The sequence below is a fragment of the Rattus norvegicus genome, chromosome 16, assembly GCF_036323735.1.
Source record: "Rattus norvegicus strain BN/NHsdMcwi chromosome 16, GRCr8, whole genome shotgun sequence".
Lineage (NCBI taxonomy): Eukaryota > Metazoa > Chordata > Mammalia > Rodentia > Muridae > Rattus > Rattus norvegicus.
In genome coordinates, this window is record NC_086034.1 from 81,584,723 (window position 1) to 81,609,052 (window position 24,330).

Genomic DNA, 24,330 nt, shown 5'->3' on the forward strand with positions numbered 1-24,330 from the left:
AGCTCCACAGCTGCCAACACTGAGAGGGTTTGAGCGCCCAACGTCAGTCATCTCTTGTTTAGCATTGGGGGGCTCAAAGCAGCTTCTGTGGAAGCCGCAGTCAGGAAGACAAGGGATGAGAGCCTGGTGGGAAAGACATAGCTAAGCGGTCTCTTGTGACAAGAGGTCAGGGGTTACAGGAGACACAGCTGAGGTCTCAGTCTGTCCTTTTGAGAACGGTGGGCCTTACGTAGCCTGTGCCGGATACCCAGGTGGCTCTCTGGCAGGAAGACTATTGAGAGGGGTTCCACATCTCTGACTCAATAAGTTAGAGGCAATTCTTACATCCTTTTATTTATTAAGCTGTGTGGGCGGGCCTGTTTCCTAGGCCTCCATGGAGAACGTTCAGGAAGAGTCTTTGATATGAGCCACATATTTCTTAGTCAAGGTTAAATGATGGTGCCCACTTGCCAGCCTTTCCTTACTAGGCTGTGTAGGGACACCTTTTTCAAGTAACTCACTGCTTTGGGGCTTCACGGCTTCCTTTGCAGGTCGCCTGACTTCCTCTCTAGGGAGGCCTCTATTAGGTTAGTCAGACCTTTTGTTTTCTGAATTCTGGGTGCTTTGATATTTCGGTCTTTGATAGTCACAGAAATACAGTCTTTCTCGGGGCTTGTCAGGTCGTGCAGGCAGTAAGGAACTTTCAAGCTTGACTTTCACAGCAAGTTCACAGAAGCAGAGTTTTCATCCCAATCTCCCCTGTGGGCCCCACATGGAGGCCACTGCCCTTCTGCTGCAGATACCTAGGGACAGTGTTCAAACTGAACTGTCCTATCCTCTCTTTTTTTTTTTTAAATATTTTATTTATTTATTTATTATATATGAGTACACTGTAGCTGCCTTTAGACACACCAGACAAGGGCATCAGATCTCATTACAGATGGTTGTGAGCCACCATGTGGTTGCTGGGATTTGAACTCAGGACCTCGGGAAGAGCAGTCGGTGCTCCTAACCACTGAGCAATCTCTCCAGCCCCCTGTCCTATCCTCTCTTGACCCTGCCTTGCCACTCTTTGCCTGGAGACCATAGGGCTTAGGTGGTCATTCTCTCCCACTGCCCCTGCCTGGCCCTGGCGGTACCTGTGTGGCATGCTATCCTTATAGCTCAGTGTTATTTTTAGTGATGCTTATTGAGAATAAAACAAGAGAGGGGATGAAAATGAGATCTAAGCTAAGGAAGGACACATTGCAACTCGTAAGCCAGAGACACAAAGGTACATTACAAAAATCTCACAAGCTGTGCTGGCGAAGCTTATGAGGACATGGATACATTTATTAACACATATGATCAACCAACACTGATCCATAAGGACATAGGAAACTTTAATAACCAAAAGAACATGAAAATAAAAAGACCAAGTCAGCAGTAAAACATCCTCAAACGAAGAAAAACAAAAGAAGACAAACAAATGAAAGAAGAAGAAAAAACCCCAAAAAGGTGTTGCACAAGATGCTTTCAGTGCTGAATTTTACCAAACTTGTAAAGAACAATGGTGGTTTCTTCTCAAAGTAAAACACAAAGAGAGGAAACTTCCCCCGTTCTGGGAAGCCAAAGGAGACAGGCACCACCAAGCAACAAAGGTTAACATCCCAGGTGAAAACATATAGAAACATATTAGCAACATAATAGCGACCTGATCCCAGTGCATCTCGAGAGCTTATGTAGCACAACCAAGAGGCATTTATTCTCAAGAATACAAGACTGGCTTACAGTATGCAAGTCAATAAATAACTCACCACATGACCAGAAGATGGGGGGAGGGGGAATGTGACTGACCATCCCAAAAGACACAACTTCTACATCCCTTCATGATAAACATCAACCAGTTAGGTATAGAAAGAACACACCTGAACATACTACTAAAGACACGATGTGACAGAGCCATAGCTGACATCATGTGGAGCAGGGCGGAGGAGATGTTGAAGGTGTTTCTTTATGCTCTTCAATAAAAGAAGGCACACGTGCGGCTACAGTTCATATTTGGTATATACTGGGGGTCTTAGAGCAATCACATCTGAGAAGAAATGAAAGGTGTTCCACTAGGAAAAGTAAAATTATCCCTCTTTCCTCATGTCAAAAAACCCACTCAAGTCTCCACCAAAAGACTGATTGATGTCAGACAGGCAGATGTTAGAACTGATGAGTGAATTCAGTAAAGTTGCAGGATAACAAAGCCAATGTGCAGAAATCAGAAACACTGCTAGAAACCGATATAAACTTGCTCATAATGAAGCCTAGAAAGTGTTCTCATTCACAGCACCTACAAGGAAACAATACATCTAGGAATAAATTTAATGAAGGAAACAAGTATCTTCTATAATGAAATTGAAAAGAGCCATTGAAGGAACTGGAAGAACCCCCTTCTCTTCCCTCCCTGCTGACGTATATGCATACACACAAATGAAAAGACCTGTTATGTTAATGGACTAGAACAATTGATTTTTTAAAACATATATATGACCTCAAAATAAACAACACAAAGCAATTAGTAGATTTAATGTGACCATCCATAGAACAGTCATGTATTCTGCATTCAAATAAAAAAAAAGAATTCTAAATTTAAGTTACTGGATAATAAAGGCTGTCTTGTGCAAAATGAGCACTGGTGTACATACACACACATACACACACATATACATACATACACACACATACATACACATGCACATATATACACATACACACACATATACACACATACACACATAGACACAGACACACACATACACACACATATACACATATACATATACACACATACATATACATACACACATACACATATGTACACATACACACACATATACACAGACACATACACACACACACACATACACATATATACATATACACACATATACACACAGACACAGACACACACATACACACACATATACACACATACACACATATACATATACACACATACACATATACATATACATACACACATACACATATGTACACATACGCACACATATACACAGACACATACACATACACATATATACATATACACACATATACACACATACACACAGACACAGACACACACATACACACACATATACACACATACACACATATACATATACACACATACACATATACATATACATACACACATATGTACACATATGCACACATACACACATATACACACATACACACACATACACACACACATATACACACAGACACAGACACACACATACACACACAGACACAGACACACATACACACACATACACACACAGACACAGACATAGACACAGACACACACACACGCACACACACACACTACAGAACTTCAGTGAACAAAACAGCATGGTAATCTCATAAACTGACACACAAACCAATGGAACAGAAGAGAATGGAACAGAATAGGAAAACAAGAAATACAGACTGGTAGCCTCCTGGTTTTTGACAAAGGTGCAAATTACATATACCAGAGAAATGACAGAGCCAACAATCAGTGGCACATAGAAAACTGGATGGCCCTCGTGTGGAAGAATGAAGTTAGACCCCTGTCTCTCATCCTGTATAAAATGAACTCACGGTGGATCAAAGACTTAATGCAATATTTGAAACTCTGAACCTAGAGGAAAACATAGGGAGAGTTCACGTGTCAGCATGAGAGATGGTTTTTATATGACTCAGAAAGGAGAGCAATAACAGCAGATGAGATTATATGACGCTAAGAAGTCTCGGCACAGCGAAGGAAGCAATGGACGGCGGAGTGGAAAAGCCACCCGCACAGTACCGGTGTGCTCCTCATCTGGGATGGCTAAGAGTAATGTTCAACTTGATCAAGTCTACCATCAACTAGGAGACACACCTTCGGCAGGTCCACGAGGGCATTGTCAGGATGGACTGGGCAGAGAAGACAGTCCCTCATAGTGGCTAGTGCCTCCTCATGGTGACCCGAATGCGGAGAGTAAGAGCAAAGCAGCTCGCTTGCATGACCACCTTTGACTCCTGGCATGGAGTGCTTCTGCTCTGTCATCTGTTGTGGTCACTGCCATTGCTGTCCCCAGCTGACATCAGAGTCAGCTCCCCCAGCCTTCCAAGCAGTTCCTTAGCAATCCTGAAGATTCTCAGTGCCAGACTGGAACAGCTGAGGCATCCTGCTTTGTGAACCCATCAGCTCCTAGGTTCTCAGCTTTTTGAGTTGTCACCTCAATAGGCAGCCATTGTTGGACTATCCAGCCTCCATCTCAGAAGCCGATCCAGTGTCTCCCTGTCTCCCAATAGGAGAATAATTTCCTTCCTTCTTTCCTTCCTTCCTTCCTACCTTCCTCCAACTCTCCTTTCCTCCATCCCTCCCTCCCACTTCCTTCCTTTTTTCCTTCCCTCCCTCCCTCCTTGCTTCCTTCCTTCCTTGCTTCCTTCCTTCCTTCCTTTCTTCCTCCATCCCTCCCTCCCACTTGTGAAGTGATTCTTCCTTCCTTTGTTCCTTCCCTCCTTCCCTCCTTCCTTCCCTCCTTCCTTCCCTCCCTCCCTTCCGAGACAGAACCTGGGAGTCACTATCTAGCTAAGGCTGGCCTTGAACTTCCAGTCCTTCTGTTTCCAGCTCACAAGATCTTGGATTACAGCCATGCAGCACCATGCATAGTGGTAAATTTCAAGACACATAAACAACTCAAATGACTCCATAGCACCCTCCAACGAGTCCTATTAGAAGATGGAGAAATTAGCAGAGCAGTTCCTATAGAGACTAGATAGTCGCCAAGTCAATGGAAATAGATCAACAGCTACTCACCAGGGAGACGCAAATCGGAACAAAGGTGAGACGCTCCCCTCCTCTCCCCAACTTTTACCAAAGGCAGAAGCCCTACAAATTCTGCCTAGATAATAGAAGGGCAACAGCCCCTGCTCACAGTCTATGGGATGTGAACCAGCACTGCCATTATCAGAGACAGTCTTGGAATCTCTCCCCCCACAAAAACAATATCTAAACTGGATCTACTTGTGTACATCCAAAGAGAACAAAACTGTCTGTTCAAGGGGTACCTATAGAACCATGTCTGCTGCAGCCTAATCCCGACAGTGTGCAATTGATCAAGGTGACCATTAACTTATGGATTAAGAAAATATGATGCATTAATATATGTAACATATACTTATACACACACATAAATATACTTGGTGGGAAACCGTTGAGCCTCAAAAGGGGAAATCTCGTTATCTGCAACAATTTGAGTTGTGATGGAGGATATACAGTAAATAAAACAAGACAGAGACACACCGTGTATCGGCGAGGATTAAAAAAATAAAGTGGATGTCTAATATGAAGAAAGTCCAGTAGTGGTTAGTGAGGCCTGGGAAGGGTGGCATGGAGGTGGGAGAGGGAGAATGGGCAACAGGTACCAAACTCCGGTGGAGAGGAGGAGTAAGGCTAGCATTCCGCAGAGCACAGCGAGTGCCCATGGTGCACACCACGCTCGAATCCATACAAAGAGCCAGACGAGAGGAACTTGAATGCTATGAACAGGAGGTGACACAGACAGGGAGCTGTTCGTCACCTCGGCTTGACCCCTGTCTTTTTATATGTGCTGAAGTGTCATAGTCTTCCCCACAAACAGAGCAATTGTCTGCCAGCTATAAAAAATAAAATAAGATGAGACAGAAAAAAGGCTGCACAGTACAGGGTCTGTAAAGGCAACAGGCAAGGCGACATGCGTGTGGCTTCTGTTGGGATGCTCGAACTGGCTCATAGTCACAGTGTTCACGTCTGGGATTTGTGGAAGCCAATGGCGTCCCTTGGCACTCTAGACTGCTGGCTGTATGTAGTAAATGCGAACTTGAATGTAACTAGGAGTATGGATGCTGCTGGGTTGGGCAAATGCCATGGGAAAAGGAGATTAAGTTGTATTTTTTATAAGTGGAGATAAGCTTCCAACTGTGAGTTCACGCTGGACCTTGAAGGGAAGGAGCCACATAGTCAGGCAAGAAGGGCTTAAGCCTTATCCCATGTGTAGATGGGGAAGAAACAGCTCAGGAGGGTAGCAGGCTGGAAAGACCTTAGAGGAAAGGGCCCCAATCGGAAACAGCGCACTGTATGTTACTCAGAGGAAACAGTTCCTCATGCCTTTCCGTCTGATCTCTCTCAACCTTTCAAAACTTTGTGCTACCAGCTGCACACACAGGGAAGCAGACCCCAAGGGCTTATCTTTACTTGGCAGGGGTCAAAGAAGCTAGGGTCACTGCGGTCCCCCACTATTTATGGGGAGAAAGCCAATCCACAACTCAGACAGGGTATGGGGCAAAAGAGGCAGGTAATGGGGGCATGGTAGAGGCGTGGATTTGGTGCTCACAGGGGTTGAGGGAAGAGAATATTCCATGGGGCAGAACAAATGTGACCTCCTTGGCTGGTACCAGGTATCCTCCAAGACCTGGGTCTCCTCCTCAGCACACAGAGAACCGCTTGGCTCCTGAGCGGGATACAGTGAATCACTGATCCACACTGCTGCCAGCTTATCCCAAGTTTGGCCTTAAGATAGTTTGTCTGCCGATGCAGAGAACAAAAGCCTTTTCAGAGAAGATCATGGGCCAGAAGTCCCCTTCAGTTCTATTTACCGGGTTTTGACCTACTTATAAACCTGAATCTTCCTGGAGTGTTAACTACAGATGGGTTCTGTACAATCCAAAGGTGGATATAGAAAGTTGTCCTTTTGCTCAACTGCAAATCTCTAGTTTGGGGCAGAAAAAAAAAAAAAAAAAAAAAAGGCTGCCCCTGGGCACTGATTTCTTGTTCTTTTAAACCATGTCCTTACAAAGCACCTCAGGCACATGCCTTTAGTTTTCCTTTAATTCCCAGTGCTAGTTATGAAATGAAGCCTGAGCTAGTGAGGCCCACAGCCAGGACCTCGCCACTGGAAAGTTTAGCAGCACCAGAGTGAGGGGAAAACCCTGTAAGGACATCTTTGAATGTACCCAGACATCAATTCAGCTGCGTCTGGGGACAAACGCTGCCTGAGGTGTGTGTATTTCATAAATCTCCCCACAAGTGCTAGTGAGACAGCTAGAGGACGGCAGGGAAGAAGGAAAGAGGTGTGCAGAGGTGAAAATGGACAGAGAATGGTGTATTCGGGAAAGATCTCTGGGGATAAGCTATTTCTTTGGGGCTGGGAGGAGGGTCCTTGTGAAAGCCATAACTTCCTTCCTTCAGGGCCCTCAAACCTCCAACCCTCCAGGCTTAATGTTTGGAGCGTGCTGTCTGTGGGAACACTGGGAAGGGAGCTAGGTCTGTGCCCCTGCAGCTGCCATGCTTAGCAAAGCCCAGCCCAGGCCATTGTTAGCCACGGAAGGACTGATGAGGTTGAGAAGACCTAAGGCTGTTGGGGCTTGTAGTTCTATGGTTGTCCACCTCTCTTCCTCAGCTGTGTCTTGCCACAAGTTTATGGAGCACCAGAGGGACTTTCAATACTGCAGCGTTCCATTGAATCTTCACAGCACAGCACCGGACTATTTGGTCTTTGCCTGTTTCTGTGATGTTGACGTTTGCAAGATCCATCTTGGTTAAGGTAACAGCTGGACCCGACCCACCCCCACCCCTGACTGAAAGTCTGGCTAACTCTCCCTTTTGACTCTAGCTCTAGGCAAAGAAGGAGGAAGCCCAGAAAGGAGGGAGTGGGGTTGACCTGGCTTTTACCGTTGAGGCTTGGAGAGGCTGGCTGAGACAAAAACGGATACAGTCCTCAGTGATCAATCTGTTGGGGGAGGGAAGCCCAAAAGTTGGCGGCAAGCTCCAGGCCTGCGGAAACATCTGGAACAACATCAGACTTTAGGGCTGGGCAGGACAAAGTTCCCAAAGCAAGGAATTTAAAAAGAAATGCAAGGTTATGTGAGAGACAGAGAGGCGGAGGCCAGCGTGTGGGTCATGAGGTGCAGACGATGGTTCTGACACGGGGCAGGCTCCCTTCTGTGGCTCCCGCTGGAGAGAAACTGTGAGTCCTTGGTAAGACCTGAAGACTGATTTGGTGCCTGGCCATACATCATGGACGCTTTACCTAAGCAGAAGCCTATATCGTTCAGGGTGCATCTTTTCATTTTAATGTGTGCATACACAAGTGTCAGTGCTTTTGTGCATGTTCACCTGTAACACGTGTGCACACGCATAAGGAGGCCATATTTGATGTCAGGCACCTTTCTCAATTACTCTCCACGTTATCAAAGAGAGCTCACCCGCTGAACCCAGTACTTGTTCTTTTGACTACTCTGATTAGCCTAATCACTTTGAGCGTCCCTGGTCTCTGTCTTCTGAAGTCTGGGATTACAGGCGGTCAACAATGCCCACCCGATAATTACATGGGTGCTGGAGACCTGAACTCTGGTCCTCACATTTCTGTGTCAAGTTCTTTGCCCACTGAGCGTATCTTCGTAGCCCTGTAGCATGGATTTTTCAGAAATGGATTATGAGACCACTACAGCTGCAAGGATATGGTAATTGGGACCCCCTTCCACTAACCTGGTAGGGAAGGGGCGAGGTATAGACAGAGTAACACCACCAGGAAGTTACGGACTTTTAGAGTGGGTGTCAGGTAAAGTGATGTTGCATGCGACCTTTGGAGACGATTGCTATCTTCCATAAACAGAGGCACTGAGAACAGGGTGACTGGAGGGCCGAGAAGGGAATGTTCTAACCAGGGTTGGTAGCCTCTGAGGTGGTACTGAGCATGTGCAAAGCAGGGTTGCTAGCCTCTGGGCTGTGGGCTAGTGCTGAGCATGTGCAAAGTGGGGATGGTAGCCTCCAGGCTGGTACTGAGCATGTGCAAAGCAGGGTCGGTAGTCTCTGGGCTGTGGGTGGTGCTGAGCATGTGCAAAGTGGGGATGGTAGCCTCCAGGCTGGTACTGAGCATGTGCAAAGCAGGGTCGGTAGTCTCTGGGCTGTGGGTGGTGCTGAGCAGTGGAGGATGAAGTGCAGAGAAGAGAGCTCTGGACTGGAGTGAGGTGGACCCATTACAGCACTGCCCTGTGTTCAGGGAACACCACACCAGAGATTTCCCAGGCACAAAGGAAAAAAAAAAAGACAAGCTTTTGCTACGATAACTGTGATAGAACCAGACTGAGCCCCGGTTTTACTCACTGTTTCCTTGAGATAAGCAGAGAGAACATTTTACATTTGGATATCATTGAGGTTTGCCAACTACAAGCAAAATTTAAACCTTTCCTACTGCTGTAAAAATAATACTTTATCTAACCACCAATTTGTCTCTTTGAATAAATCTGTCTATACAAGCAATTTGGTTAGCCATCTTCCTTTCAAAACAGAACCAGTCAGCCTTGGACGATATACCAGGAAGATTTGGCACTGCTGGAAGCCTCTGCCACCTGACTCCCGGAAAGATTCACAGTTGTTCATCTGTTTCGTTAATTGGCCACTTGGTGACTCAGCCAGTGTTTAGAGCCATTACTCAGTATCTGAGAGGGCTTCTCTCAGCCAGTACATGGCCAGGCCAAGCTTTGGTTCTTACAGGAAAGGGGTTTGTGACTTGTGAATCAGATACATACTATACACTAAGGAAACCTGAAGTGTTTCGGTTGTACTAACAGTGTCACTGGCTGGCAGTGGCTGCAGAGGCTTCCTCAGGAGTGGCAGTGTCTTCTGAAACTTAGGACTCCCCTGTCATTCTTGGTGAGAGAGTCATCAGGAGCCAGAGAGAGGAATTATATAAAATGCAGAACTGCACAGTGCTCTGAATCCTGTTAGCAATGTCTTTAATACGTTTTTGTCTTGGTGAATCTGTCTTATCCACACCCTGGAGAACAGGGACCCTTATCACCAACAAAACTCCCTGTCATCACCGTGTGCCACACTGCTTAGGGATGCTGTTGTCATGAGAGAAGTGATCTCATGTGAATGGCAGGTCACAGACACATGTATCTAAGTGTTCAGGGTGCTTGTGTTGATGTGCTACGTCCCTGGCACCAAGGGATGTGTGGTCACATTGGACGGGTGTTTTAGAGGACAGTTCAAAGGAGCCCACACCCAGCCCATCTCCTATCATTCACATTATGGTTCTGTTCACAGAAGCCAACACAGGGAGTCCACCTGATGTGCATCAGTAGGTGACTGGCTAAGGGAAGGGATATACACACAGAGTGAGATGCTGTACACACATCATGAGATGCTGTTCACACATCATGAGATGCTGTACACATATCATGAGATGCTGTTCACACATCATGAGATGCTGTACACATAGCATGAGATGCTGTACACATAGCATGAGATGCTGTTCAAGCTAAGAGATAGACGGTGGGGGAAATCTCTGCCACTTACAATAGGGACAAACCTGGAACACATTACGTTCAGTGAAACAAACGAGGCTCAGAAAGACAAACTCTTAAACAGCCTTCCTCACAGCTCAGGAGCTGGTCTTCATAGAGGTGGAGCAGGGGCCGGGGGGAAGGTGTGTGGAGTGTTAGAAGGATGTTTGATGTCAGCTATACAGGAAGAGTTCATCTGAGAGATCTATTACATAGCAGGACGGCTACAGTTAGTCTTGGATTATATTCTTAGGGAATGCAGGAGAATCAACAGGAGTATGGTAGTGAATGTGACCAAATTCTATGTACACATATGAAAGTGAGACCCGCTACTATGAATAATTGATACATGCTTATAATAAAAACTTAAAAATTATGGTATGTTTAGCCAGCCATGGTGGAATACATTTATAATCCCATCCAGGCTGAGGCATGAGTATTGCTGTGAGTTCAAGGCCAGCTTTCATCACAATGTGAGATTTTTGTCTTTAAAAAGGAACCGAAAATTTTATCAGGGTAATAGAGAAGAAAAAAGCTGTAAAGTTCCCATACAAGTGACAGACATTGAGTATCACCATGCTCGGAACATGTATACCAAACAACTGAACTTCACAAATAGAAAATGTAACAGTATTACATCTCAGCAACTATAATCTCAAGGTGGTGGCCTTGGAGAGTTCTGGGTACTGCACAGGTATATGGAGCAAGCGTGTTGGCCTGCTTTGGAACCTTCCAAGGCACACACACCTTCAAACTTCTCTTTTATGCTATGCATTTAACTCAGCCCTTCCATCAATTACAAATGACAGCAATGGGTACAACATTCCACAATAGGACAGTCACCTGAGCCTTACCTGGAGGTAGTGGCATGGCTGCAAGGAAGGCTTGATCTCTGGGTGGACCAGGGGCTTGTCCAAGTTCAGGGAGCTCTTGCGGTAGGCCTCCTTAGCCTGGCTCACCGTGAGCGTGGACCAGGAGCTACGCTTCATGTACCTGGTGTCTGGCGTGAGGGCCAAGCCTTCACAGGCGGAACACTTAACATCACTGTTGCTTTTGGAAGTCTTTAGTGAGAGGTCCCCAAACGGGCTCTGCAGTGCCTCAGGGTAGCAGTGTGGGATGTGGTCCATGTGGTGGCGGTGGGCCACGCTGGGTGTCCGGTATGTGCTGTCACTGTCCAGGTTGTCATCGGAACTCCACCAGCTGCTCATACCAGACTTGTGCTTGCTCTCTGGCTTCCGCTCCTTGCTCTTACTCCGTTTGCTGTGTTTGGAAAGGTGACTCTGGTGGTGGTCATCCATCCGACCCTCGCTCTTGGTCCCATTGATGTTGCTTTTGGACGATCCCTCCAAAGAATGAGACTTGGTAAAGAGTTTCTGGACGGAGTGGACCAGATGCCTGATTCTGCCTGGACTCTCATTTCGCTGTTCCGTGGCAGCTGAGGCCCTCTGGTACTGCAGTGTGTGGAAACCATCCCGGTGCAGGGGTAGCTGTTTCTCAAACTGGTCTAAAAGGTTGGCGGGAATGCGGTTTACCTTGGTACTCGCGTGGGACGTGGCACAGTCATCCCTCGTGTCGTAGTGTGAACTGTAGTGCATTCTGGGGAAGGTGCTGCTGGACACATGGTCGCCCAACATCACAGGCATCATCATACACTCTGAGTGGACGGAGCTCCTGGGTGAGCAGCGGTGGTGGTCCATTGGGCAGCTCTCGGCTGGGCTGAGAAGATAAGGTTGCCGCACGTCTGGCCCATGACGCACGTGATCATGGGGGTGCTCACACTCGTCAGCGGGCGACAGGCCACAGGTGTGACCCACACACAGCTGAGGCTGGTTCCGGCTTCCAGTTAACCCTTTCATGTTCCTGGGTGCGGGTGAGTACCTCTCTTCATTGAAGTGCTGCGTTGGGGACCATGAGTACTGCTGGTCTGTCAACAAAACAGAAAAGGGGTTTTAGTACCTGGTGAAACCCTGGAAGCGCTGGGGTATGACGGACACACGGTCAGCTTCCCTGTGGCCAGCTCCTGGATCGAGTGGACAGCCACAGTAGTTTAGAGCGTGGTGACTCCTCGGGATGTGGGGATGCTAAAAAGCAGAACCTGGTTTTCCCACATGAGGGTCCACCAACAAATATCTAACATCTGGATGCACTGTCCAGATGCATGGAGGGAGTCCACAGGCAGACTGTGAGATGGGGCAATGAGGCAGACAGTGGGATGGGAAAGAGCTCTGTCAGTCAAGTACAAGTATCCAGACCTGTGTTCAAACCCTAGCACCCGCACCAAAAGCAGAGCATGGCAGCACACGCTTGCAATCCCAGCTTCCGGGAGGCAGAGGTGGAAAGAGCACACACGCCCATGAACACCCGATACGGAAGGCAGGAGTGCTTTTCTCTGTTCATCCAGCTGCTCCCTTGTAGTTGTTAGGAAAACACACGATCCTGGGAAAACCTCTGCCACGCACCCACCCTAAGGCCTGGGTGCAAAGCATCCTGTGTCAGCTCCGGACTACAACTGTCAAGACTGGTTCAGACACAGAAACAACGGATAAGGAAGGGGCCTGAGTGTCAGGGCTAAGGCACTAGAGCATGAAGGGGTGCTGTCAGAGTGGACAGCAGTGTTCCTGGAGGAATCCCAGCAGGTGGCTGCAGGGCTGGAGGTGACAGCAGCCCCTTGAGGCTTGCAAAGGGATTGTCTTCTCTTGTGCATGGCAAGTGGCTATCAACTCGGGGGTAAGTGAGCCCAGAGGGGGCTTCCTGGGTGGTGGGGCTGTTCCCTTGGTACTGGGATGGCTGGAACAAAGTGCCTCCGTCAGCTAGGGTCCAGCCAAAGCACCAGTGTCTCAGACAGGAGGCATTAGAGGATATCACATTTAACAATTAGGCGGAAGGTTTCAAAGAAAGCCAACAGTTAGTGGCTACGTTTCAAGACCTTGTTCTGCAACCCAGTCTTAACCACACCACAAAGTTATTGCCCTTTTATCTTTTGCTTTATTTCCCCCCATTATCTCATAATTTAATACAGTTCCGGGCTCTTTTTACAAGCCCATGTCTTCTTTCAGCCCAATATTCAGCCCAGTAGCTATGTAATGAATGTGGCCACATCAAAGGACAAGGCCGCAGGATAAAGATTTAGCAGAAATAATAAAACTTCACTGTGCAGCACGTCTGTGGCACTGTCTCCTTTTCATTGCACGGCTCTGAGTTTCCTTGCGTGGGCATGGAGTCCCACATTGCCTCTCGAAAGTCCCACAACACCGAGAAATGGGACGGTGACGGCTTCAGGTGACAGCGATCGTGACGCGCACAGTAAGGGCACGCGCTCCAGGTCTCTATGAGTGTGCACGACAGACGATGAAGTCTTGGGAGCTGCGGATTTCTTTTGGAGGCTGTGATGTAGCAAGCATTAAGTGCGTGGGTCATCTTAGTTACTTAATCTCTTAGCTGTTCATAACAGCATTTTGCTATTAGGAGACGACAGCAATTAGAGTTGTCACTCAACGGCGAGTTCCTATCTCTGCACACATTAAAAACAGAACGTAAAGGAATCTTTGGCAGTAGGACTTATGGGAGCATGGATATATGCCACCCCCCAGAGAAGTCTGTTGTCAGTTCTACGAATGTCACTAACATTTCTGTGCACTATGGGCTTCCCAAGGGCATCACCTTGACCTTCTGTAGGGCATAGGGCTGACCCTGTCACAAGCTGAGGAAACAGAACTGAAGGGTCAGGTAAGAAGGTCTGGAAACGTAGCAACGTGCTAATACTTCTCAGAAGCTTCAGCTGGAGTTGAAGACTGTGAGGTACTACGGTCAGTAGCTGGCACCATATTAGTCTTTCTCTGCCACTCTCCGTGTTCATTAATGTCACCACCCTTCCTCAGTTTCCCACGAAGCACCTGTCCCCAGGATCGGCCTAGCTCTCTGGAGACGCAGGAATGAAACCCAGTGCTGGTGGAGGTGCACCACAGGACGCAGCCATGGGACCTTGTGCTGTGCTCACATTGTGCAGGAGTGAAGACGAGTCTTTATCCCCATCTGACCCAGAGAAGCCTGTCTTCAGCCCTACTGGAATGTCCCCTCACTGCCCCACATGTGGCCCATACATAGCCAGATTACAGCAAATACATAGGCGAATGCCAGCAGCAAACCACTGAACTGAGAATGGGACCCCAGTTGAAGGAATCTTAGAAAGGACTGGAAGAGCTTGAAGGGGCTCGAGACCCCATATGAACAACAATGCCAAGCAACCAGAGCTTCCAGGGACTAAGCCACTACCTAAAGACTATACATGGACTGACCCTGGACTCTGACCTCATAGGTAGCAATGAATATCCTAGTAAGAGCACCAGTGGAAGGGGAAGCCCTGGTCCTGCTAAGACTGAACCCCCAGTGAACTAGACTGTTGGGGGGAGGGCGGCAATGGGGGGAGGATGGGGAGGAGAACACCCATATAGAAGGAGAGGGGGAGGGGTTAGGGGGATGTTGGCCCGGAAACCAGGAAGGAGAATAACAATCAAAATGTAAATAAGAAATACTCAAGTTAATAAAGAAAAAAATTTCATTGCCCATTAAATGGAATACTTTTCACAAAAAAAAAAAGAAAGAAAGAAAAAGAAAAAGAAAAAGAAATGTCCCCTCAGACCTGGGAAACATGAGGTGGGTAAAGTACTTCTTGCATGAGCATGAGGTCTGAGTTCAGATCCTCTACAGTCGCCCAAAAAGTTGGGCATGGTTGTCCTTGCCTAGAATCCCATTTCTGGGGGACAGACCCCCTGAGCTCAGTGTCCAGTCAGTCTAGGTGGTCAGTGACCACCAGGCTGAGTGGAAGACCCTGGTTCATATGGTGGAGAACAACAGTAGAAGTCACCCAATGCTGCCCCACCCCCATGCAGATGCACACATGTGCATAAGAAATAGATCCAAACCCTAAAATGTAAAAAAATAAAGGGGAGAGGTACGTCTGCTCCCATGGTGGGAATTAGCACACGGGGGAGGAACCCAGGAGTACAGGGCCAGAAATGTCCCCCTTCCCCAGGTAAGCTGCAGACAATCCGATCCTTACACCCACCTCCAGGGTTAGCATGAGCAACAGATAAACAAACAGATGCTTTAGACCGCATCAGGACCGCACCAAGCACATAAAAGCTTTGGCCATCTTTCTTTTAAAATTACCTTCATATCTCCTACTGAGATCAGCTGATACCTCCTACAGGGGGATTAATGCAGCCCTGTCTGAACTGGAACGGATAAAAGGCAGTAAAATGTAGAAAGAAGCAGAGACTTGGGGGGAAAGGGATGGCAAAGAATACGTATACTCAGATGGATACCGCTGAGGGCAGTGAGGCCAGGGCTGCTCTTCTGCGTTTCTCTGGAGTGTTCCTAGGGGCTGCCTCTGCTGTGCATGACCTCCTCCTCAGCCCTGTCCAGCCACACCTTGCAAGTACCATTCACAGCTGTATGCTTAAACATACGGCTTCAGGCTGAGATGCAGGATTTCGTAGCAGAGTGGACTTTTAAGGTGGAAAGAGGGTAATAAGACGAATGCCCCAAAATATCCCAAATTTCCCCAAAACTCATCAATTCCTCCACAGCCTCAAGCTAATATTTAGCATTTCATTAACCCTTTTCATTAGTTCAATTGTGTATCATAAACTCGGAATACACGTGCTTACGCGCACACGGACACACGGACACACACACACACACACACACACACACACACACACACACACACACACACACACAGACACACACACACACACAGCCCTGAGTGATTCTTCTTGGTTCTTTGAGTGGATTGAACAGCAGTCTCCATAAACTGTAAAATACACAGGGATCTTTAGAAGCGAAAGTCCGGACTGATCACACACACATCAAAACCACAAGCATAAAAGAAAGCCTGCACCCAGGCATCTCCCGGGAGCACAGGGTGAATAGGGGCGTGCAGAGCACACGATTCTGAGCTCAGGTGTCCAGCCTTGCAGCTCTGTCTCCTAACTGCATTGCTGTTTTCCGCTGAGTGGACTTAGTGTGTACATCTGCAACGTAAGGGCGCTTAATTACCGAATGACATCTTATTCATGGGCTTAATAAAGAACTTTTAAACAACTCAGAAACAATGGCTTCCAAAGCACAGAGGAAATTACTGTTGGGTGTAAGATCTGGTCTCATTATTCTAGAGGCCAAAGGTCAGGACTTACTGTTTTATGCTTGAGAAATCTACTCTGAAATGGAACTTGGGCATCGCAAAAGCAATTATAATTGTTTTGTAAACAATTTCTCCTATCTGGATCCTTTCTAATGCAAATCAGAGGCTTACTAATTTCAACCCACTGGCCTCCTCTCTTAAATTTTATTTGGCTTTGGTGATTGTATTATATTTCAGAAACGTGTCGATCCTAACATGCATGCTCCAGAATTCAGCAGCAAAAGAGCGCTTCCTAGGACAGCTACCCTTGAATGCTTCTCCACAAGCCATCCAAAATTGGAAATACAGTTCACAAGGCGGTGACCCTGACTTCCTTGTTTTTAAACATAAAATTTAAGAAAGCAAAATAAGAGAAAGTATTAACATAAAGAGGCGCACAGCAGTCCTTTGTATAAACGGTGTGGGCATTCATATTACTCAACCTGTTAGTATCTGGATAGCACTGGTTTTCTGGTGGGAAACACGTAGTGCCTTTGCAGAAGCCACATATTTGCTCACTAAACATAGAGATAATGGGGACAGGGGGCTGGCTGCCAGTGTGTAGTCATGTTGTAATCTTATTTTTGTTTTTGTTATTACTAATTTTTTATTACTAATGTTATTAATAATTTTTATTATTGTTGTTGTCCTCTGTCTCTGTCTCTCTGTCTCTCTTTCTCTCTCTCTCTCTCTTTCTGTGTGTTTGTGTGTGTGTATGTGTGTGTGTGTACAGGTGCACACAAGCTGCTAAAGGACTAGAGTGATGGTTCACTGGTGGCTGCTCTTCCATAGACTCTGGGTTCGATTACCAGTACCCATATGGGTCTGAGTGCCTTCTGCAAGCAGTATACACAATGGTGCAAGACACACATGCAGGCCACAGGCCTGTACATATATGTGCCACAGCATGTTTGTGGATGTCAGAGGACAACTTGCAGGAGTTGGCTCTCTCCTTCCACCATGGTCCCACGAAACTCATGCTTACATGGAAGGTGAGTTTGCTCACTGAGCCATCTCACTGGACCTGAAAGTGTTTGAACAGGAAATCTGCTAGGGGGAAGGTGCTGAATTTATGAACGCATAGGTCAGACCTGTGACATCCAACGACTCCTCTGGGAATAACCTAGGTGGATGGCGGGTTGAGAGGCACACACCTGCCCAACCCCAGGATCATAGGCACTCCTCCTGCTGAGGGGTAAGAGGGGAAGAACTCAGGCCACCGCTCACAAAATGCTACCCTCAGTATTTGAGTGTGATTTTTATTTTCTTTCTAGAATGAGCCAATTTGGGGCTTAGGAGTCTTAGAGATTCCCCAAAGCATTTGAATGGAGATGTCAGAGAAATGATCCCATGACAGGTGCTCCCATAGAGAGGTGCTCCCAGGAGACACCCTTTCAAGTCAACCCATTTAAGAAAATCTGCTGGAAATTGAGGTTGAAATATTTCTTAAGAGTCAAACAGACACATTAAAAATTAAAGTGCACCGTGAGGTCACTGCGTGGCAAAGCGTGGCTCTCATGTTACTTGAGGGCATTTATAAATGAGTATGACCTGGGAAATAAATGAGGCAAAGGTCTGAGAAGTTGTAAAGTGTCTCTACCCTTTGGCAAGGCAATTACAGTTACTCTATGTTAAAAAAAAAAGGAAAGAGAAAGGGAAAAAACCTCTTAAATGAAACAAATCGCTTCACACAGAGTGTTTCTATGGTATCAGGAAACCAATTTCATGTTACTTGTTTACACACTGCCAAAGAATTTAATCTGATGCTACAAATGTTAATGGGAAAATAAGGTAAACTACTGAAGTGCTTTTATATCAAAAAAGAGGGGGAAGGTGGGACTGTGTACCAGAGCCTCAGGCAGGAGTTCCAGGCAGCTCTAACCTAGCTCTTTCTACAGCCAGTGGGAGAAAGAGGAAATCACAGGAAGACCAGAGATGTGGTCAGAGAAAAAAAAACACAGCTTCAAAATCAAAGAGAACACTACAATATAGGGAAGGGAAGGTAAATTCTCAGCACCACTGTTACTGCTTAATGGAAACTGTTACGGAAACAGGAGCTAGAGAGCCGGCTTATGGCGTCCAGGACCTAGATTCAGAATCCTCTCACCTATATGACAAGAAGAACAAATCAAACACTGGACAGGGAGCTCCCTAGTGCTCAGTGGTCAGCAAGCCTAGCTACCTGTTGAGCTCCAGGGTCAGTGAGAGACGTCTCAAAAATAACATGAAGAATAGGCCAGGAAGATATGTGGCATTGGTCTCTTCCACATGCAAAGAAGAACTGAAGCACATGTGCATGTGTATGCACATACATATTCATGAAATCCACATGGACACATATGCACACAAACATGCACATACACTATACACACACACACACACACACACACACACACACACAGGGACACATGCACAGGCATTCATGGGAATAAAGAAACCATTTTCTTGAAAATATTAGTTAACGAGAGGAAGGGCATCATGTAGAGACACCATGATGACATAAATTACCAACATGTGAATAAGATTCAACCTCTCCAATAAATTACAAGACTATAGGAATGAAGGCCATTTTTATGGATTCATTGAATTAATTTGTCCTAGATAAAAAAAAGAACAAAGAAAGGAAGAAGGTGTCCTTGCAGCATTATCAAAGACAGATGGACAAACAGCACATTCCAGTTCGGGCTGGCTGGTTCATGCTTTCTTTTGGTTGCCATGGTATTATACCAGAGCTTATAGTGTCTGCCCTGTGAGCCCAAATTTTCACATTGCACAAGATGCTGGGCATCAGTTGCATTTAAATGCTCACAACATAACAGCTGGTGCAATTTTAGCCCTGTGGGTCCCACTTTGAGCATACACCTTGCAACAGGAGGCCAATTCCTAGCAGTTTTCAGATATAAATCAACCATCCCATTTTCATAGCCCAACTACCTTATCATCCCGGGGCCTCAGAATCTAAGGACCCTAGAGGAGTACAGCTAACACACTCACGTTAAAATAAGTTTAATAACTTTTTTTTTGCTCTGCAAATGGTATGAGGCAGAATGACAGAGCTCCTGGCTCAGTACTGAGAGGACTGACTACCTACCTGGTAAGAACCCGGCTCTGGATCTTGGTTACCTCAATGCCATACTCTGTTCCTAAGGAACCTGGCTGCTATTGGCTTTGCTGCTGAGAACTCCATGCTGACAAGTACCGGGGTAGCTATCTTTCTGATATTTGCAGGTAGGAATCTAGAGAGTGTGCCATTTTTTACTTTCTCCCCAACCCATGTCGCTGGGCTCATATGGGCACCATTTCTTCTTTCCCATATAGGCCTAGGCTGTGAGCTACCACTGTTCTAGGCTCATAGTTCTTTGTCTGAATATGTCTACACCTGGTCGAGATGTGGCGAGGAATTTGGGAGGAAACCTGGCAGGTGTCTGGGAGTGTATCCTGCAGATGAGGTGCCACAGGGAGCAAACAGGGCCGCTGTAGAGCAGCAGAGTGCACAAGCGGTCATGTATGGTGGAAGGTGGGCAGGAGTGTGGCCATATTGTCACTGAGTCTCTCCTCTTGAGAGGTGATGCGATGCCTTCACGTTTGAAGCATCGGCGTTATTTAGAAAATGCCCAGGAAAATCATGCTTTCTACATACAGCCTGCTGAATGTTGCTGAAAATGTTTAAAAATCATAGACTTGGACTCAAGGCTCATCGACATCTGTCTGTCTTCCTCTATGTTCAGGCCAGTTCATCCACTTCCCACATTAGACTGGGCACTGAAGCTTCCGAGGGACCAAGCAAGTGTCATTATTCTGGGATACACTTTGTTGGTAGTAGCTGAGTGGGTGACACTTGACTAAATGGAAGAAATGGGTCACTACTATTAAAAAACAAACAAACCGACTAATAGCTGAACCATGGTCAACCAGCATAAGACCTGTGTTCTAGAGGAAGAAAGCAGCATGCAAAGGGGCCAATGGCCTGAAGTCACACAGATAGCTTGGGACATTTTGTTTCGTAGGATGAGGCACAGAGAAATTGTTACAACAGAGACCGAGTCAAACAACCCATCTGCATTATCCTCGGAGTACAGTTTTTAAGATGTACAGTATTCCTATTACACATCTGTGGTTGTGTTTGGGAATTCCTGAAGTCTTGAGAGAGGTTGTGAATTTCAGTTTCATTTCTGTTGCTGCTATAAAATACCTCAACAAGTCCAACTGTTGGGATAAATGGTTTATTTCAGCTCATAATTCTAGGTTATAGTACTCTGTAGCATGAAAGGCAAGGCAGGAGCTCAACATAGCTGGTCGAATCACATCCACAATAAAGAAATATGAATGGATGCATACTTACTTGTGCTTAACCCTCTATATTGAACAGTCCAGGATCCCTTGTCTAGGGAATAGTGGCACTCACAGTGGGCTCATGCTAATTAATGTAATCAAGACAACTCCCCTTAGACATGCTCACAGGCCAGCCTGATCCACATGATCCCACTGAGATTTCTCTTCCCAGATGATTCAATGTTGTGTCAGGCGGACAATTACAAGTGATGATGTCATGCTTCTGCGTACAGAAGCAGGTCCTTTCTCTGTGTGAGAATGGTAGCCTGTGTCATCCCCAACATGTTCCAGTCTTTGTTAAGCATGGATAGTAGTGGTTATGACCATTGTCAGAAAACAACCACCATGTTTGGAAAAAAAACTATGTGGAAGATATCCTTGTTATTCTATTGACTATAATGGGAGTACAGCTCAACAACTTCCCATCCCTCAATTAGAACAAAGTAGAAAGCAATTAATTTATACTACATCTCAGGCTTGAATCCTTGACCCCTGACCAAAGGGAAGTTTGTTATTCAGATTCCCTGAAGAGGTACCATGTGAAAGAGAAGCTTCACAGCTCTAGATGCAAACAGTGTTGTTGAGGGCTGAGGGACTAACAGTGACCCAGGACCTCAGAGCTCCACAAACAAACCATAAATATGACCTCATTAACAACACTTTTCCAGGGGGCACCAGGCCAAAGTGGAAGCCAACTGACAAACCCATAGAGCAGTTTACTACTTAAGTCACCCACAGAATACCAGCTTTCCTGAAGCTGCTGAGAAACTGTGAAGAAAAGGCTCAATGAGTAAATTCAGAAGGTAGGTGAAGAGCACAGAGTCCTAAGCACAGAGTATCAATGTGCACAGCATCCATCAAGACTGCAAAGATGATCCGGTCACAGACGATCAAAGCTGTGGATGGGTTGATCTGCAATGGGTAGACTGTACAGTCCCATGCTGTATGGGAGAACATGGTGACACAGTGGCTTGGTTTCACCCAGTGACCTCACTCAGGCACAGAAATGAAAGCAGGGTTCTTCCTGTAATTTTGTGGGAATGGCATCAGAATCTGGAAGTGGGTTAGAGCAGTGGCAAGATGAGAGATAGCTTTGCTTTCCTTTCTGGCTTCCTCTTCTCCACCTGGCCTCTGAATATATCATGGTTGCGCATCTTGAAACCAGAGTCTGTAGTTACTTTCATGGACCCTCCCAAGAATAAGCCTACTGTGCTCGTCCACAGAATGGGGTGTGTGGCATCAGACCTTCAGCTGAGATCCTAGCTCTATGAGATCTTTGGAGGTTCTAAGGTATACTCGAGGTTGAGGGTTGACTGGCTGAGTGGTCTGGAGTCCTTCCTTGGGACACAAGGTACCCATGTGGCTTCCAAAGCAACAGCTCTTGTTGAAGGAGGGATCACATGCTGAATGGAAAAGAGCCTTCATCTTGTTTGCTCATAGGTCCTAACCATGATTCCAGACTCGCTCTCTCAGACCTGCATAGCTCTTCCAGAAATCAGGTAAACTAACCCTATTGCAAAATCCTAAAATTCAGGAAGAAAGAAAAACTCAAACCACTGTGTGAAATAGCACAGAGTTACTACCCTGATATTTTGAAAAGCTTTCTAGGTAAACATGATAGCTCATTCTGAGCTTTGGGTTTTTGGGTAAATGTACATACACATGTATGCACATATATTGTTGTTGCAACGTTTTCTGAATTAAAACATTCCATCCTTGAAGGAGGAAGATGTGAGGGTCGGACAGAGGAGGGAGTAGTCAATTTTCTAGGGTTGTGGCCTCTGTTAGGTCCATCATGTTCCAGTAGATGATCTTGCACATAAACATACAAAGGCAGAACAAACTGGAATGAGTGGGTTATAAAAATAAGTAAAAGAAGGTATAAAGTTGAAGTAGGCATGGATTCTGGAAGAATTAAAGGGAGCGGTGGAGAGTGAATATGATTAAAATATATTGTATGCATATGTTGAATTTCAAAGAGCTAACGAAAATATTATAATTAAAAAGATTTAGAATATAAACAATTCACAAGTCTTAGGAAGTTCCTGAAACATACCAAATTCACAAGGCTGTTTCTTCCTCAATACTACATAAGCAGTAAATACTGCTGTGGAAAGGAGACTGTCTGAACTGGTAAGGTGTCAGTATATTATGCAGAGAGCTGACAGGATGAGGCTTTTATGATTGGCAGAGATTAAAGTGAGCTTTTCAGTCATGTAGCTGCCTTTGATGAATCTCTTGTAAGTAACTCCAATAAACACATTGGCTCACCAACTTGAACCTTGGTAGAATTGTTTATTTTGTCTGTTGATGCTCTATATAGAGTGAGAAAACATTTGCTCATATCATCCCAGGAAAAGTCACACAACAATGTGCGACTAAAACACTCATTAACTAAAATTATTTCTGGTCGCTGAAAGTAATTAGAATAGAAATCCCTAGAATTGGTCCGATTTGATTTTTAGAATGACTGTAAGTTTATGTGTCACTATGAAAATTTTCAGGAACTAACAAAAAAAAAAACCAGTATCAAAGATCCAATACATAATAACTGCAGCAGATGGCAGGGGGAACCAGGGTTTATCTGATTTGAGCTCCGTTCCAACACAAACACCATGGGAGCCAGGAGGCCTGAGTCCAAACCACAGTTTGATCTTTCATCAGCTGATGGGCATGATGAGTCCCATGAACCTTTAGGTTCCATTTCTTCATTTGGAATAGGCTGACAGCTCCAATAGGTTGCTGTGATACAAACTGTAGCTCTGCTCTCTGCACTTCACAAAGACACTCTCTGAACATATACCTGCTTTCCCCCTCCATACAATATCCTACTTGGTCCGCCAAGGCCAGAGAATAGGCCGTGAGGAAGAAAACAAAGAAAATCCCAGGGACTAACACACTGTGTCCTGGCCAGGAAGGGTGTAATTCGCAGACCTTTCTGACCAGAATGCAATTTGGGAACATCAGGCATTTCGGTGAGAGCTACACACATCAGCAAACTCGATTTTGTGCCTGATTGGAAGACTAAACGGTACAGGCAGGCTGCCTAATGCAGGGACGTCATGCTGCATAACATCCCTCAGCTGCTCTCAACTGGGGCTGTCTGAGACACACCAGGCACCATCATCAGCCGGGCTGCCAGTGCTAATGACTTCTATTTTTTATTTTTTTATTTTTGAAGATGCCATTTCAAGGATAGTCCATGAACCCGCCTGGACTGAAATCCAGTTAATGTGTTGTCACTGGAGAGGGGTGGGCATTCCTTCCACCTACCCAAAGCAGTCACTGAGTGACTCCCTAACCCCCATCTGCATTTCCTTCATCTCCGAAGAGACTTTATACACCCTGCGTCTTGTTTTCAAAACAAACCCCTGCTCCATTAAGCAGAGATCAACTCCTGGCTTCCTTTCCACACACACACCTGCAAGTCCTGGTCAGGCCCCTCTGCAGGAGTGGGGGTGGGGGAGCAATCACACACATGCTTTCTGCATTTCAAAACGGCT

General features: G+C 46.0%; 1 protein-coding gene across 5 annotated transcripts in view; it reads right to left on the reverse strand.

The window, feature by feature from the left end:
* Positions 1-24,330, reverse strand: part of Dlgap2 (DLG associated protein 2) — a 709,635-nt gene that overhangs the window by 95,664 nt on the left and 589,641 nt on the right. For all 5 annotated transcript variants that reach the window (XM_039094154.2, XM_039094157.2, XM_039094156.2 and 2 more), the window contains one exon: positions 11,166-12,235. In XM_039094154.2, the coding sequence (XP_038950082.1) occupies positions 11,166-12,235 (1,070 nt within the window). The remainder of the gene's footprint in view (positions 1-11,165; positions 12,236-24,330) is intronic.